General features: G+C 35.1%; 1 protein-coding gene across 6 annotated transcripts in view; it reads left to right on the top strand.

Annotated features, from left to right (window-relative positions):
* Positions 1-18,901, top strand: part of adgrl1a (adhesion G protein-coupled receptor L1a) — a 374,293-nt gene that overhangs the window by 319,424 nt on the left and 35,968 nt on the right. For all 6 annotated transcript variants that reach the window (XM_087245090.1, XM_087245088.1, XM_087245092.1 and 3 more), the window contains exons 15-17: positions 998-1,171; positions 2,973-3,182; positions 13,831-14,051. In XM_087245090.1, the coding sequence (XP_087101216.1) occupies positions 998-1,171; positions 2,973-3,182; positions 13,831-14,051 (605 nt within the window). The remainder of the gene's footprint in view (positions 1-997; positions 1,172-2,972; positions 3,183-13,830; positions 14,052-18,901) is intronic.

Below are 18,901 nucleotides of genomic sequence, written 5' to 3'. Positions count from 1 at the left end.
TTATTATTATTATTATTATTATTATTATTATTATTATTATTATTTATATAGTTTTATTTATTTATTATTAATTAATTTATATGTTTGTTTGTTTATTTATTTATTTATTTATTTGTTTGTTTATTTATTTTTTGTTTATGTATTTGTTTACTTAATTTTATTTTACTTTATTAAATTATATTAAATTAAAATAAAATATATTTTATTTTGCCATACAACAAAATGTGTCCAACATGTTAGCTAATTACGTTTTATTTTATTTTATTTTATTTTATTTTATTTTATTTTATTTTATTTTATTTTATTTTATTTTATTTTATTTTATTTTATTTTATTTCATTTTCTTTTATTTTATTTTATCATACCACAAAACATGAGTGGTGGGTGAATCATCATGCAGGTCTCAGATTCACCATCAAACACTCTCCAGTGCCAGAATGAGAAGAATTCCCTTATTCTTTTCTGGAGGAATTTAGAATTTAGCAAAGATGAATATGGGGCTAGATGCAAACCTACGAATAGTGGATGGGTGGCAAGCTAGTTTTGAAGCAAAGCAGCCTGGTGTCTAGCCACCTTTGACCCATTTATAGGCCTGTATTATACTAAAGCAGTGATTTGTAAGTGATCAGTAAAGAAATTAGTGTTTGCACATTTGAGCAATGTGTGTGAGAGACCTACTGAATAAGTGTATTTTGAATTTTGAATTGGTGTGTTTGGAAAAGAAAAGTAGCTTCCTGTTGGATTTTTTTTTTTTTTTTTTTTTTTTTGTGTGTTTTAGGTAGAAAATTGTGCGTAGTGTTATGAAAAAAAAAAGTGTTTTTTTTTTTTTGCAGTTCAAGGCTAAGAAATAGCTCATGGAGCTATGTATTTGGAGATGTGCTATGTAGTTTTGCAGTTTAAGTGATATGTTTCAGAGAAGATAAAAAATAAATATTCAACAACAAAAAAAATATTTGAGTTAAACTAAAATAACACATCTCTTGTTTTCTCTTCGCAGCTGGAGAATCATTTCAGCCCCAACTGTTCATTCTGGAACTACTCTGAGCGTTCGATGACGGGCCAGTGGTCATCTCAGGGCTGCCGGCTGATCGAAACCAACAGCACACACACAACCTGCTCTTGTAGCCATCTAACCAACTTTGCAGTGCTGATGGTGCACCACGAGCCAGACGTAAGCTCAGCTCTCTTCACATCCATCACCAGCTCACAAACAAACCTGAATATAACTTGCAATACACCTAAACAACTTTACCCACTTACATACAGGCAAACACACACACACACACACACACACACACACACACACACACACACACACAGACACACACACATACACATCTATACGCATATGAGTAAAATACACAAACAAACACACAGCAATTTCAGCTTGACATTTACTGGATTTTCATAAGTCACTCTGCCTCAGGCTGCCTATCCGTTTATAATATTTCCATCTCTTTCTTCATGTCTCTCCTCTCTCTCTCTCTCTCTCTCTCTCTCTCTCTCTCTCTCTCTCTCTCTCTCTTTCTCTCTCCCTCTCTCTCTCTCTCTCTCTCTCTCTATCTATCTATCTATCTATCTTGCTCAAATTCAAAATAAACTGAGGTTTATTGTCGTGACCTGTCAAGTTTCGATAAGGCATTGCAACTTATTGAATACAGATGTACAGTGATAACAGTTTTTCTCAGTTGCTTTGTTACATATTTCAGATCAAAATTGAAATTTGCAAAAACAGTAAGTTCATTTCTCAAAACAATGTGTACAAATAGCAGAACACAATCAATTACCTGTAAAAGCCAGTCTCTTGCTCAAAATACTTTCAAAACTAAATTTCTGTATCAATGAACAAGTCAGTATAATCAGAATTAGAGTCCCTGTGTCATTGTGTATGGATTAGACAGTCAAATTACTTAGTCGTGTTGTCAATACTAAAGTGAACTCTGGAGAGGTGTTCCAGTGTAAACGATGCCAATTATTATTACTATTTTTCCTGTTTGTACTGTAATTTGGTGACATTGTGATACAGAAAGGAAAAGACAGCGCTGCTTAGCACAAAACAGAGAAAAAAAACATAGAAAAGGTGAACAAAGGACAACCTCCTTTTAGACCTTCATTAGAAAAGTCAAGATTAACCTGGAAGAAATGTACTAATTGTAGAAAAAAATGGTCTGATGGAAATGTATAAAAATGCATAATGATGAAAGATAGTTTGATAGACAGACAGACAGACAGACAGACAGACAGACAGACAGATGATAGATAGATAGATAGATAGATAGATAGATAGATAGATAGATAGATAGATAGATAGATAGATAGATAGATAGATAGATAGATAGATAGATAGATAGATAGATAGATAGATAGATGATAGATAGATAGATAGATAGATAGATAGATAGATAGATAGATAGATAGATAGATAGATAGATAGATAGATAGATAGATAGATAGATAGATAGATAGATAGATAGATAGATAGATAGATAGATAGATAGATAGCACACCAGAAAGTACATTTCTGAAAGGCTAAAGAAAGAATTTGGAGTGGCCTAGTCAGAGGCCAGAACTGTATCCAATTGAGATGCTGTGGCATAACCTTAAAAAGGCAGTTCATGCTCGAAAACCCTCCAATGTGGCATGATGAATTGGCCAAAATTCCTCAGCACTTTAACAGACCCATTGCAAGTTATGGAAAACACTTGATTGCAGTTTTTGGTGCTAAGCTTAACCTCACCAAATATTCAAATTTAGTTTTTCTTTAATATCAAAATAATAGCAAAAAAAAAAAAAAAAAAAACGTCATGATCCGTTTACTTGTGTTATCTCTGACTAACATTACATTTGATTGTTGATCTGAAACATTAGTGTGACAAACATAAAAAAGATATCAGTAAGGGGGGCAAATACTGTTTCACACTAATGTATATATTTACATTGTTTGCTTTTATATTTTATTTTTTGTCTCTCAGTATCCAGGCAGGATGCACGAGTTGATCCTTTTTGTAATCACATGGGTTGGGATCGTCATCTCGCTGGTGTGTCTTGCAATCTGCATATCCACCTTCTGCTTCTTGCGGGGCCTCCAGACTGACCGGAACACGATCCACAAGAACCTTTGCATCAACCTATTCATCGCCGAGCTCCTTTTCCTCATCGGCATCGACAAGACGCAGTACCACGTAAGCAGGCTAAATCTGTAATGCGGCGATAATGAACTTCACCCGGTGATAGTCTGTATTGTTTTAGCATCCGATTAACCAAAGGATTTAAATGTAAACTGCATTAAGTGCTGGTAATTTGCATACATTTGCATGCTACATTTAGCTGTCTGGCGGATGAGTGCTGGCTCTCAGGGCTTGGTTGCAAAGGATGCAGCGGACTATTACAATTCAAAGTAGTTTCTTAACACTGCACAGCATAACTCCATTATATTTTGTGTTGTGTTTACACTTGACAGGTTTTGGTGTGATTGAAACAATATCTGATTGCAACCCTGTGATTTTGCAGGCTCGCAAAAATCAGATGGAGGGCAGGAGGTTAAAACTGAATGAAAGACATGGAGAAAAGTTGTTAAAAAGAGATAAACTTAAATAACAAACACATACAGTATATTGGACGTGGTCCTTATACCATTAACAAGAGGGAGTTTTCTACTAAAACGATATATTAAAAAATTAATAGGTGTCACAGAGGCGCAATGAGTAGCATGATAGCCTCACAGCAAGACAGTCACTGGTTCAAGCCTCAGCTTGGTCAGTTGGCATTTCTGTGAGGAGTTTGCATATTCTTTCCGCGTTTGTGTGGGTTTTCTCCGGGTGCGCTGCTTTGCCCCACAGTCATGCACTATAGGTGAATGTCATAAGCTAAATTTTCCGTAGTGCGTGTGAATGAATGAGGATGGATGTCTTCCCAGTAGTGGGTTGCAGTTAGAAGGGCACCCGCTGTGTAAAGCATATGCTAGATAAGTTGGTGGTTCATTCTGCTGTGGTGACCCCAGATTAATAAAGGGACTAAGCCAAAAAGAAAATTAATCAATGAAAAAAAAAAAAATAATGATACCTACTAGGGCTGAACGATTTTGAAATAAAAGAAATCAACATAGCCACGTTTTATGTTTCTATATTTTGCGATACTAAGTGTAATTACTGGAATCACTATAATTACTGGAAAGACCAGTCACAATAAACCAGTCACAAACACTAAACAGCAGAGCAATTATGCTATACAATTAAAATGCAGTGTGTTTACAATTTCCTGGAAAACAGTAATTTAACTTCCTAATTTATAAGGAAAATGTATACACTAACCGGCCACTTTATTAGAACAATATATTTAATATCACACAAGTAGCACTGTGATGTGGCTATATCGTATATAGGCACTGATGGGAAGCGGTCATTGGTGTGAGGCCGCAGGCTTACGAGTGTGATATTGCGTTTACACAACAGTTGACGGCATAATCATATATAAAAAAAAAAAACAAGAGTCTAAAAATCATTTTATATGAGGAACTACTTTCTTCCACCACTCCTTCACATCTGCAGCTGACATCAGAACAGCAGAAGTCATTACTAATTCAACAATGTCATATTAGAGCTAGTGTTTGAATGATTCTCTAGTGTGATGTCTAAAGTGATGACAAACTGGTAATTTTGCTACATTTTTTATAGTTTAAGGCTAAATTACATGAAATTCCATCAATCTAGAGACATTCGCCAGTATTTCTCTGTTGCAATGGGATATCACAATATTTAATCCCGAAAAAGCCAAAGCCACGCAAAAACTACCAGATTACTGTTGTGTTTGTGATAAGGAAAAATGCTAAACACATGTGGCCATTACTTCTTTCTTTCTTTTTACTGAACTAGTCTGCAGTAATAAAAACAGGAAATGCTTTAGAAACAGATGGCCAAGCAAAAAATAACTACAAAGAGCTGCCAACACTAAACACATACATTCCTGATATGTGAGTCCCATCTCACACTCAATCCACACTACAATTAATACGGTATAAATAGTAAATATTCAGAAAATTCCCAGGCAAGTTCACATAGGCATTGACTTTGTGGAATTTTTTCAAACATCCATTCCAAAATACCAGCAAATTCTGACATCATTAACCAGAAATGAGCTGTAAACATCTGCTCCTTTATGTGTAAACATAGAAGGGATTGGGCATTTGTTGATAGTTTTACTTTTATTTAAAGCTTTAGCATTCATGTAGCTGCTTTTGTCCCAGAGACATGCGGAGACAGAAGCGCTAACCATGGCTAAATGTTTACACATTTGACTACATTACAAATTCTGTAAATGGATAAGTATTGTAAACAACTTTGTTGTAAACATAAAGTTGAAGTTAGAATTATTAACCAAATTAATGCAAATTCTTGTTTTGTAAAATTGTAGCAACAAATTTACTGGTATTTTTTTTTTAAAAAGGCCTGTTTACAAGTGAAATTGCCGGTAATTTTCCGGATAAGTCTGTATTTGTAAAAGGAGCTAATGCTAAAAGATACTACTGTAACAATCACAAAGGAGCTCACAGTTTATAACTGACCCTAAAATCGAACAAGCAAATGAAACTTTTCAACATTTGCACAAACAAAAGATTCATTTTAGAAGCTTTAGCCTCGTATGTGTGTGTGCACATGATACCACAGAAACACAGTCTGACTTTCTGAAAAATGCCTCCAGGCAATATTATGCAACTGTGCTTTCACTCTGCACTGCTTACATACTCCAGATTCTCACGGAAAATGATGTATTATATGTTGATTATGCATTTTCTGCGCATTTAACCAGCTGCTGCTGCATGCGTTGATTTCTTCAGGGTGTTTTTTTTTTTTTCCCTTTGAACCAAGCAACATTATTTTGATGAGGTTTAAGGTTACAGTTTGACGCCAGCGTGTTCTGCGCTACGGCTCTACCAAAGTGTCATGTCAGAGATGAGGTCCTTTCTTTTTTTGAGGGGGGGCTTGTCCAATTAAAAAAGCAGTCAGTGTGTTGCTTTGAGCATTGAATGAAGTTTAACAATGACCCTGGAAGTATATCTGATGACAGCTGGTGTTGATGGGGTTTGTGTTTTAGTCAACCAACCAAAAATGAAAACCCCGGTGAAACAACACTTCAGCAGAGCAGAACAACCACTGTCAACAAATTAATGCTGCTCAGCTCAGATTGAAAATCGCACTTCAGCGTAGCGCTTCGATGTTTTCAGCTTCAAGAGCGGCTGATTACGTGCACAATCAATAAATCACACAATTCTCTTCAGAAATGAAAATTAGAGTCTGCTGGAAGATTAGGACATTGTGACAGATCGGTTTCACGATCAAATTGGGATGTCCTTGGATCAGTTTCTTCTTAAAAAGCAGAGGTTTCATTTGATTGGCTGATTTAATGTGTCTTACGAAGTTCAGAGTGCATCAGGAAACAAAATGACATTAAATGGTGGTTTAAATGAGCTGTAATTGTAGCTGGAGAACGTTTGCAGGGTTTAAGACATCGATTTTTGTTGTGTTTTTGGAAAATAAGAGTTTGAGGCTCTTAAATGAGCGATAAATGTACAAATGTGTCTGTGTCTGTAACGGTCATGGGAAAGAGTCAGTTAAAGTCGCCATTAAATCAAAATGTATTCTTATGATTATATGTACACTCACCGGCCACTTTATTAGGTACATCTGTCTCATTAACGCAAATTTCTGATCAGCCAATCACATGGCAGCAACTCAATGCATTTAGGCATGTAGACATGGTCAAGACGATTTGATGAAGGTTAAACCGAGCATCAGAATCAGGAAGAAATGTGATTTTAAGTGACTTTGAACGTGGCATGGTTGTTGGTGCCAAACAGGCTGGTCTGAGTATTTCAGAAACTGCTGATTTACTGGGATATCTCGCACAACCATCTCTAGGGTTTACAGAGAATGGTCTGAAAAAAAAAAGCGGCAGTTCTGTGGGCACAAAGGCCTTGTTAATGCCAGAGGTCATAGGTGAATGGCCAGACTAGTTCAAGCTAAAAGGCAAAAATAACTCAAATAACGACTTATTACAACCAAGTTATGCAGAAGAGCATCTCTGAATGCACAACAGGTCCAACCTTGAGGCAGATACACCTACAGATGTATAAGATTGCATTATAAGATTCAATAAGATTGGAAAAACAGTGCTTGGTCTGATGAGTCTTGATTTTTGCTGCGACTTTCGAATGGTAGGGTCAGAATTTGATGACAACAACATGAAAGCATGGCCCCATCATTGGTTCAGGCTGGTGGTAGTGGTGTAAAAGTGTAGTGGATATTTTCTTGGCACACTTTGGGCCCATTTGAGCCAACTGAGCATCATGTTAAACACCCCTGCGTTTGACACCCCTGCAATAGAGCACTTTTGGGATGTGATGGAATGGGAGATTTACATTATGGATATTTAACCAACAAATCTGCAGCAACTGCGTGATGCTATCATGTCAATATGGACCAAAATCTCTGAGGAATTTTTTTAGTACGATGTTGAATCTTTGCAGTTAAGGCAGTGCGGAAGGCAAAGGGGGGTTCAACCCAGTACCATTAAGGTGTACCTAATAAAGTGGGCGGTGAGTGTATATACTGTAGGATTTCTTGGAATAAACAATGTATCAGCACACTTCATTAATTTGCAAAAAAGCTGTTGTCCTCATAAACTTTAATTAAACACCATAACCTTCCCTCCCTCTCGAAATGACTACATTTCCTTTCGAATTTTTATGTCCTTCACTTCCTAACTTCTCTCCATCTCGTTGTCTTGGATATACACAATTAATCATGTTAATATGGAGACTATGCAAGGTGTGTCGTGCCCCACAAGTTACGGTAGGCCTCGCATACCCCATTAAACTTAGACAACAGAGACATGACTTACATAACAGAACCACGACATTATCTTCTGCTTTGTAGCTGTGTAGGGGCAGAACGCAAAGTGTTAGGAATCATTATAAATCTTAACAGCCAAGTATAGTTGTTTAAGTGCCTAGTTGCCATGGATAAATTAATTTGAGTTGATTTAAACGCTTAAACACATTCTATAATTGTTAGACACATGAAGTAAGGGTCATAAAAGTTAAATTATTAATAATAGTTAAAAAACAAATCATTGTGAAATGATCAATGTGAAAATAACAACATTGTAACTCTTTAACTGTCTGCTTTACCAAATAGGTGACCATATGTTGACTGATTTAAAGCAATTAAAAGAATGACTATTTTTAATAATGGTTTACACACAGCATTGTTGGTTTAACAAACATAATCATGTTGCACTACTACACTTGATTTTGGTTTTATTGTTAAAAAATTAATTAAAGATTAAAATAATTAATAATAAATAAATAAATAATTAATTAAAATAATTAATTTAAAAATTAATTATTTAAAAAAAAGAAACCAAGAAAACGTGGTAAAAGAAAACCTGAAAGTAAGCCGTGCTTCAAAGAATAAAGATGATTAGTACTAATCAAAAAAATAATAATAATAATTATATATATATATATATATATATATATATATATATATATATATATATATATATATATATATATATATATATATATATATATATATATGCACACACACATTTCTAGCCATTTGCCATTTTCTCTAGGCACAATTTTGTTGTTGGGAAAATATATTTTATGTGCATAAATATGACTTTGAGGTGCTAAAATTACTTGATTTAGATTTTGTGGAATGTCCACATGGCTCCTAATTCATTTTATTTTTTGTGTGTGTTGTGTATGAGCTTGCTTAGTGAGCATAAGCACATGGGTCATGGTTTTATTGTGTTGTATTACAATTAGTTTTTGTTTCACATGACTTTTCAGAGCTTAAAGGATTTTTCAAATTTATCAAGACACTGCTTGCTGCAGAGCCACTTAGCACTTAACTCCCTCTCACTGGAGCTTGAGCTGTCTCCCCCTATAAGCTGTTTTAATGCGTACACCCACCCCACCCCTAACCCAAACCCCCCGTGACATCACTTGTAGAAGAAGTGCAAGGAAGAAGGATCTGGGGCTCAAGCTTCCCCTTGCTGGCGCTCAGCTCTGCCCTGGTATATATTTATTTATTTTTATTCATTTATTTTTTTCATACCATATGTATTAACTCTGGTACTTTTACCAGAGTTAGGAAATGCAATCCAAACATTTTTTTTTCTTGGTGTGACAGTTTGAGGGCCTGTGTTGGGGAGTAACTAGTTACATGTAACGGCATTACGTAATTTAACTACAAAATAAAAGTAACAGTAATTCATATGACTGAGAAAAAAATGTGTACATAAATAACAGTTACTTATGAAAATGTTAAAGATCACATTTAAATATGTGAAATAATATAAATCTGTTGCTTTGCCTGATTTTGATATGCACAATGCTTTCTGCTAAGGCCATTTAATAAAACCGTGCTATTCTGCTATAACTAAATTTCTCAGTAGCATAGCGGTAGCGTCATTATCAGCGATTTAAAATTTGTTATGCATGTAATAGAGATGACCAGAACATCGGGACAGAAACAAAATGTATTGTTTTAATAGCTGAAATGACAGACAATACAGACAATTCACAATCTATGCCACAAGACATGTTTGCCGTCATGTGTTGCTGTTTTCTAATTTTCCTGTTTTGTGCCACATTGTTCAAACAATAAATCCATTTGTGCCGCTTTGTGGACTCATGGACTCATGTCGGTCTAGATTGGAGGTATGTTAAGGTGCTTTAGTAGTGCATTGTTATTTTGAGGAACTAAAATAGACTACACTATTGACCATCTGAGAGCAGATCTAAAGTCCAGCGTAGAGCCTTAAATGCCTACACATTGCTTAATACACAACGGATGTACAGCAGTACACAAATATCTTTACAAATGAAAAATTATTAAAATATTACAAAAAATATTACTTTGTACATAAATATAAAAATCACTGCCTCCATGCCTCATCTCAGGGAGCTTTTTTTCAGTTTTTTCCATCAAAGTTTGCTTTTGTATAATGTTATTATTATTAGTAGTAGTAGTAGTAGTAGTAGTAGTAGTAGTATTTATTATATGCATATTTATATTTGTTTTAATAAAAACAAGCTTAGATTTGTCCACTTGTCGAGTTTAGAATATGAACATAGAACATGTACTTGGATATAACGTTTTTTGACCACACTTTGTTATTATTGTTCATTTATTTGTTTGCTGGAAATTAGAACTGAATTTAGAAATAGTTTTGAAACGAATATTTGCGCCTAACGAACAAAATGAAATATGTAGACTAATGGATGTCTTCAGTGGAGTGCATACAATACTGTTTCCTATTCAAAAAAAGACAAGGAATAAAGAGTAAAAATTAAGAGAAAGAGAAAAATAAAGTAAAGAGAGAAGGCTGATTCGTGATCCTGCTGCAGATGGTCTGTTTAAGGATTTTCTCGCTTGTGAAGCGTTCAGTTTTTCCATTTACTAAATTTTCCATGTAAATTGCAAATGTGCCATTTCGTGACGTAACTTAAAGTCTTAAAGGGAATGTGAGATGAGACTCTGATTGGTTGAATGCACATTATTCTCACAACACACATATAACTCATTAAGAGAATAAGCACAAGAAGCGCCTTGGCGCAGAGCATATTTTTCCATCCTTAAAATAGCAAAAGTGGATTCAGACATGCCCTTAATGTGCTTTATATTTTGCTAGATCATTAAAATAGAGCCCAAAATTTCAATAATACACACTCAAATATTCATGTTAGAAATATATGGATGTAATTTGTGGTATTATTCAAAACACTTTTATTTAAGGATTTAATTTTATAAAATAATCAAAGGTTCATCTTGGAGACACAAAATGCACCTGCAAGTTCAAAATCACACGAATACATAAATATTAAATGCTATAAAATTTAAGATTAAATTAAGTTATCTCCACTTTTTGAATGTTAATAATCCGTGTGAACTGTGTCTTAATATGCTAAATATATTTACTTCTCTGAAATAAACTCCCTGTCAGGCACAGTGCACAATCTGTGCCAATCATGTCTTTAGTCATAAATATTAATAACAATATGTGACGTTCATACTAAGTGATTTGCTTTAAAGTTTTTTTTTTTTTTTTTTTTTTTTTTTTTTGCTGGAAAACATTTGAAGTGTTCAGATGCAGAAACCTCTAAATGCCATCTGCAATTTTCTTTTAAAATGAGCATTTTTATTAGGTCCCTGTGTGTAGGTTTAGTAATATTACTTTTACAGCATCGACTAAGTTCATTTCATGCTCTTCAAATTAAAATAACTCATCATAAACAAAGGAGGCTAAAAATAAAGCTCATTTTAATGGAAATTTCAGATGGCACAGGTTTTTGCAACTAAACTATTTATTTATATATCCACAATGGCACATAAAAACAAAGTGTATGACAGCGAGTATGTACAGTTAATGTCAGAATTATTAGCCCCCCCCCCTGAATTAGTTAGATTAACTAAGCAGGTTAGGGTAATTAGGCAAGTTATTGTATAACGATGGTTTGTTCTGTAGACTATCGAGAGAGAGAAAAAAAAAAAGATTAAAGGGGCTTATAATTTTTACCTTAAAATGGTGTTTAAAAATTGTAAAACTGCTTTTATTTTAGCCAAAATAAAACAAATAAGACTTTTTTTTCCAGAAGAAAAAATATTATCAAACATACTGTGTAAATTTCCTTGATCATTAAAAAAGAAAAAAAAAATCAAAGGGAGGCTAACAATTCTGACTTCAACTGTATACAGTATTCATGCCTGCAGTATAGTTAATGTAAATCAACACATAGTCTTCTGATACCAATAGCAAGATTTAGTAAAGGGGTAGTTCACCCAAATCTGAAAATACTGTCATCATTCACTCACCCTTTACTTATTTCAAACCTTTTATACGTTTAAAAGAAGATTTTTCTAAAGACGTTGGAAACCTTTACCCATTGAGTTCTAGACATACTCATGTAGTATTTATTTTCCTACATAGGTGAGTGATTTTCAGCTTACTTAAAATATACATCCTTTCCTATTCAGGGGAATAAACAAACTCATAAAGGCTTGGATCCACTAGAGGATTTGTAAACGTGGAGTTAATTTTCTCTTATTTTTTTGGGTGAATTATCCCTTTATTAGTTCATTAATGCATGATTTCTGTCTATATATGAAGCAACGTTTCATTAGGAATGATTCCTTGAGTATAAGTAGCCTTGAGTAATAATGGCACATGAATTGCACTTGATGACAGATTTTACATTGACTTTTAGGATACCAAAATCCTTTTTTTTTTTTTTTTTTTTAAAGCTGAAACAACAGTTAAACTAGTTCATTCAACTTTCAGCTTAGTTGTGAGCCAATTAACAAAATTTTTGTTGTTGACTGGGTAAAAAACAAAAACAAAATAAAAAACAAGAATACACAATTGAAATGACAAAATCTCAAAACATTTTTGAGTGTAGTTCTAAACAAAAAATAAAGTGCAAAATTGACCAGATTTCAAGGATTGATCACACAAATAGAACCATTAAACTGGCTTGCATGTCATTCCAAAACTGAATTCCAATTTCTTTTGCCAAAAGGAAAATATTTTGATGAATGCTCCCCGATCAAACTTGTTTGGTTCCTATTGCCGTCTATTGTACTTTTTGTTTATGCAATGAAGGTCAATGGAACCAAAACATTTTGGTTTTCCAGAATGTCTTCATAATATCTTCTGTTATGTCTCGCCAAACAAAGAAAGAAAATAAAACACCCAGAGTTTATTTGTACACTCTCAGGAATAAATGTACGCAAGCTGTCACTGGGGTGGCATCTTTTCAAAATACAAATTTGTACTAAAAGGGTCCATACTGGTATCTCAAATGTATATATAAGTACCTAAAAGTGTTGAGAGGAACACTTTTGTACTGTTTAGGTACTAATATGTACCCTTAACATTACACATACAATTGTTAATGAGGCTCATCATAGACTTTTTTCTTGCGGAAACTCAACTCTTTTATTGTAGAGAAAGTTATTCTTAAGACCTTTTACAATTCATTTATTGAAAGTATTTTGTCCTTTTACTTTATTTGCTGGTTTTCTTTACTGTCTATAAAAAAACAAGAATCTTCTTCAAGGCATTGTTAATTTGTGTTCAAAGATTTTGGGAGTTCCTCTGCGAAGTCTTGCATACTATTATGAACAACAGGTGTTGAGGATGGCAAATAAAATATTAGGAGACAGAACACATCACTTAAATAAACATTTTGAGTGGATGCCCCTTGTTCATCGTCTGAGGACAATAAGATATTCCACAAATCGTTATGAATTTACTTTTGTGCCTGAAGCAGTTAGGTTATGTAATGCAAATGTAGTTAATTGATGTACTATTATTTGTTTTTTTTTTTTTGTTTTTTTTTTGTACTTGTTAAGTGTTGATGTTTATTATGTTAAGTGTGTCATTCTTGTTTTACTGTATGTGAAACACCACCATGTCGAAATGAATTGCCCCAAGGGGATTAATCAAGTTTTAAACTAACTAAGGTATTAATATAAAAATTTGTGCCTTTTAAAAAGGTACCACCCTAGTGACAGTTTGTGTACCTTTATTTATGAGAGTGTACAGTACTTGAAAACACAAGAGCAAATATTTTGAAGTATGTTGTTTAACCAAACAGTTAAAAACAACCGTCAAGGGGAGCCAAAGTTGTTTGCTTGCCAGTATTCTTCAAAATATTTTCTTTTGAATTCCAGAGATAAAAAGAAACCGCTCAGCTTGAGTAAATAACATGTCAAAATCCTCAAATTTACTTTTTCTTTCCCCGTTTTTGTCCTCCCACAGATTGCATGCCCCATTTTTGCGGGCCTTCTGCATTTCTTCTTCCTGGCTGCGTTCTCCTGGATGTGTCTGGAGGGGATCCAGCTGTACCTGATGCTGGTGGAAGTCTTTGAGAGCGAATACTCCCGGAAGAAATACTACTACCTTTGTGGCTACTGCTTTCCAGCCCTGGTGGTGGGCATCTCAGCAGCCATCGACTACCGCAGCTATGGGACCAAGAAAGCGTACGTGTGAATCAGTCTATTAGCACTCGGCCATACAAGGGCCAGTGGTTTTTAGAGCAGGGGACGTGACCCCTCTTTAAATCATTTGTTTCATTTAAATGGATTCCAGCTAAACGTCTCTCTGGGAGTTTAAATTCCATAAAGCGCAGCATCGCCTTTCACTAGGAAACCTATACTGGTGTTATGTAGTTTGCAGTCCAGTTAGAGATTGCTCCCTGTCATGTGATCCTGGCCTGACCAAGGTCATCATGTGAATTATAAATGAAGGCAGTTAAAGGTGTTGCATTTTTCCCCTCTTTTTTTTTTTTTTTACTACCAAGCATAAGTCTGACAGATCCTGTCCTGATAAATCTCTTTAAAAGAGCACTTCTCAAGAGAATATGCTATTTTTAACCAATAGTGAAAACTAACCAGTCAGAGAACAATCTCTTGAGAAATAATGGTTCGTTTTAAACCCTAATGGGATGCACTTTACAATGCAAGTGCAGTACTAGGCATTATTTATGCACAATTAAAATTGAGTTAATATGTTTCTCATTAAAAACTAAACCATGTGTTACCTTAAAATATGTTAAAACTAATTAATTGCTGTTTAATATATGTCTAGGTAAATAATTTGACATATTTAATCAACAGAATTTCCTATATTACTCAAATAGACATGGTTTTAGCTGCTGATATTGTAAACTTACCACAATTCCAATCCAGGCTCATTCTGACAATTTAGTCTCGTGGACGTTTCTGGAGACCTCGAAATACGTCCCGGGAGGTACGTATTTTTGCAGTTTTCTTATTTTCGCAAATCCAAGAGAGGTCACTGTGTGCTTTTTCGTACCTCAAATGTCTCTCACGAGTGCCGTTTGCACCCGCGCTGTTCTCGCATAAACCCACCAGAGCCCGCTGTCGACTGACTGTCTGTCTGACTGACTGAATGATTTACTGGGTGCCCGACTGACTCACCCTCCTCCTTCCCTAAACCCAACCAATTTCACAGATTGACCTGCCCACCAACTTAATTCCCTAAACCCAACCAATGATTAACAAAAGTCGTCCAGAAAAAGAAAAGCCATCGTCTTATTTTTACCACGTTTTTCAGATTTTACCACATTCCCACCCTGTTACTCACTTGTTTATTTTATTTTTTGGATTCCTTTTTTTTTTGTCTTTCCTAATTTCTGGAACTGCTCTTTCCCGGACTCGAACCCAGTCGTCGTCAACTCCTCTCTGCGTCTCAAGTTTGCCGACGTACATGAAGAGCTAACTGGATAAACTGATTACAGCGGGAAAGCCCTCCACATGGAGGTAAGCGGTCAGCCGGTAAGCACGAAAAGGAACGTAGCGTTTGCTTAAATAATTAAATTCAGCCATATGTACCTCTGGCTACCAAATTTACAGTCTCCAGAAACAACAACAGGACTATGTTTTCAGAATGAGCCCGTGTTGCACAATTCTATATATAATTTATATTCTAATCATTATTCTGAGCCATTTGTCCATGAAATTTAAGATTGAAGCTTCGATTGAGATTTAAGACTTAAACTTTATTGAGATTGAGATTTGAGAATTAAGAATTAATGTCTGGTTTTATATTTTATAAAGACATTACCCTTAAAACACTGTCACCATGGAATTATTAGGTTCTTTCTGCATTCTGAATGATTTTAAGATATTAAGCGTCAAAGTTTTTGCCTTCCATAGCCAACAGCATGTGTGTAACATTTGTTTTGTTTTTTTTGTTTTTTTTTTGGAAAAAGTCCTAAAATGTAAACAACTTATAAAAAACATCCCATAATGCCATAAGCTGTCATTTAATAAGAATATGCCAAAAACTAAATTTTGACAAAAATGTCAGATAGAACCATATATTCGGCTTAGTCTTTATTTTAGAGACCACCACATCGGAATGAACTGCCAACTATTCCAGGATATGTTTTATGCTGCAGATGCCCTTTCAGCAGCAATACAGTACTGTTAAACACCCATACACACTCATTCACGTTCAATTCACCTATAGCCAGTGAATTTGTGATGCACATCTGTGACAGGAATTATGTTAGTGCAATGCATAACAATATGTACTTGCAGGTGTTTTCCCACTCCCACACCTGTTTGCATCACATGTACTTATGAACATTGTATTGTCTAATGCCATAGTTCCACACATAGCCCAGAATTGTCAGTACATTAGTTATGAATTAATGCATGTTATTGCACCTGTGTTGTGTAAGTGTTACTACCAATGAAATAATTAAATAAGTCGTGCAAAGTCATAGACGTTTCTGGGGCAAATTAAAAAAAAGAATGTGGACCAGATTTCAGGGGACAAATCACCAAAAAAAAAAAAAAAAGTTTATTTAACTGAGCCTTCCATTCCATGGAATGGAAGGCTCATGTATGGATAACTTTTCTCTTTTGTGCAAAATACAACAGATGTCTTCTCTTTCAAGGATTCACACTTAGCTGATAATCAATAAAGCGTATTTGGCATGCTGTCCCGGGAGAGAGCCCTGAGCTCATAATATCCTCAAGCCCGGGGCTCCCTCCCGTTAGAAGGGCGAGATGGGAATTCGAGGTCAGGTACGTCTCGAGAACTCCCCTGCTTGTCACCGTGAGAAGTGTAAACTAAGGTTAGCTTAGTTATTAAGGGTGATAATTTGTTTTAGTCGATTGGCTATGGTTTATGTTTTTGGACAGTGGAAGGAAACCGGAGAACCCGGGGAAAACCCACGCAAACACGGGGAGAACATGTAAACTCCACACAGAAACACCAACCGGCCTGATGGGTTGGACCGGCGGTGTTCTTGCTGTGAGGCAACAGTGCTAGCCACTGGGCCACCGTGTCGCCCGATCAGAAAAAAGTGGGAGGATGTAGGGGTGGAAAGGGGGGGATCTTCAAGTCAAAGATAACTGGAGTAAAAAACTCAGGTTATTTATAATGCTTCCGTAATCATCAAATAGGGCTGATTACGGAGCTAACAAGGAGCCAGCCGTGTTGATTATAAGCATGTGATCCTCTCGAAATTAGTTTATGAATAAACAGATATTTTTAAGTTGCTTATGAACCAAACAGTTTTCCCATAAAATAGAATGCAATAAAATATGTACACATTAAAGGAATAGCTCACAAAAAAAATATTTTAATTTTAATAACACCACTTGTTTACAATCTTGATACCTTAGACTGTTGATGTTGCCATCCACTCTGCAGATCTCTCACATGCCCCCTGATTTCTATGAGAATCTTGGGTCCATATGAGGTCCAGTAGGTCTTCTGTAGTATTTATGATAATATGAATGCAGTTCAATAGATGATTCATTTGCTAAAAATCTACTTTCTGCCACTTTTCCAAATTATCAACTAGAAGTCAAGTTATTATTTGTTGCTCTTACAATTGAGATTGATGACAAGATTTTTGTCAGGTAGTGTATGGAAGTCAGTTGTGACTGGTTTCCAGCGTACAACACAATTATTTTGTGTTCAACAGAAAAACAAAACTCATGAAGGTTTGAAACCACTCAGTAAAGGGTCACTAAATTTCCATTTTTATGTCTAGAGAATATAGAAAAAAAAATAGGTAAAATTAATTATTGGAACAAGTGCTCTACTATTCCATGCGAGTTCAATCCAAAATGAGGGGGCGGAGATCAATTTCCAAAAATATTGGTAATTTATTAAGAACAAATTAATAATTCAATTAGGGCCCTGGGTCGCACAACTGTGTCCAATTGGTTATACAATGCTATCCAAGAGAACACACTGGGCGCTCTGCAAGTGTTTTCTTAGGACTAAAGACCCAGTTTATTTATACAGAAGAAGGAGAAGGCGGGTTGTCTTTGTCAGCTTTTCTTTACCGTCTCTAGTTTCTCTCTTCTACACAGAAGAACTGGACCAGTAAAGTGCACATGCTTAGAGACCTCCATAGGCCCCAATATGTTTCATAACTGGTTACACAGGAAATCAGAAGTGAGAGACGCACGTTATTTTTATTGTTTCTGCTGTAGATTTCTTGTCCAAGATAGCTCTTTCAGCAAAATGCCTCATTAGTATGCAAAATACATTTCCTCAAAGGCCAGTTTTGGTTAAGTTATAATTTGACAGAGCATACAGAATATAGTAAATAATGTAAAAAACATACATGGAAAAGAATGACTGTAAAGGTAAACAATTTAACATCTCTTTAAGCAAAGCATACATAACGTACCAATAAAGAATCAAGGTTAACTCAAATGAGAAATTAAAAAAAATAATAATTATTATATTTTATACATAATACAATACATATATTGTTTTATGGGAAGTGATAATTGCTTATTGATCTTTTATCTTAAATATTTAATAAACTCGTAGTCAAATTAATAGGGAAAGGGATTTAATGAGTGGGCGTAGTCCAATTGATCGCCGGCGGAAGTTACCAGAATCGCTTACTGCACCTTTAACTGCGCTGATTGCTGCCTGCACGAGCATATGTGTGTGTGTGGATGGGCGTGTTTGTGTGCACGCGAGTGTGTGTTTATGTGTGTGCGCGTGTGGGAAAATAGCACAGCTGCAGACTTTTGAATGTTGACTACAGTGCAGAAAATGAGACGCTGACTCAGTGTGCTAATGATTAAAAACTGAGCTTAACCTTCAACTAGACTTTTATTGCTTTTATTAGCTTTTGTATGGCAAAAGATATGCATCCGCATGTTCTTATTAATACTATTTCAAGACCGTTTGCCAGTTTTAAAAGGTATTTGATGATCAATAATGTGCTACCAAATAAAAAAGCAACAGAAGTATCTGCATGTGATGAAGGGATCGTTCTGTGTATGGTAAAATGCACTGCTAAAGTGTGTATAATGTGTGTGTT

Source organism: Danio rerio, chromosome 3, assembly GCF_052040795.2.
Source record: "Danio rerio strain M-AB ecotype USA chromosome 3, GRCz13ab, whole genome shotgun sequence".
Taxonomy (NCBI): Eukaryota; Metazoa; Chordata; class Actinopteri; order Cypriniformes; family Danionidae; genus Danio; species Danio rerio.
The sequence above is the reverse complement of the archived record's forward strand: the minus strand, read 5'-3'. Positions and strand labels throughout refer to the sequence as shown.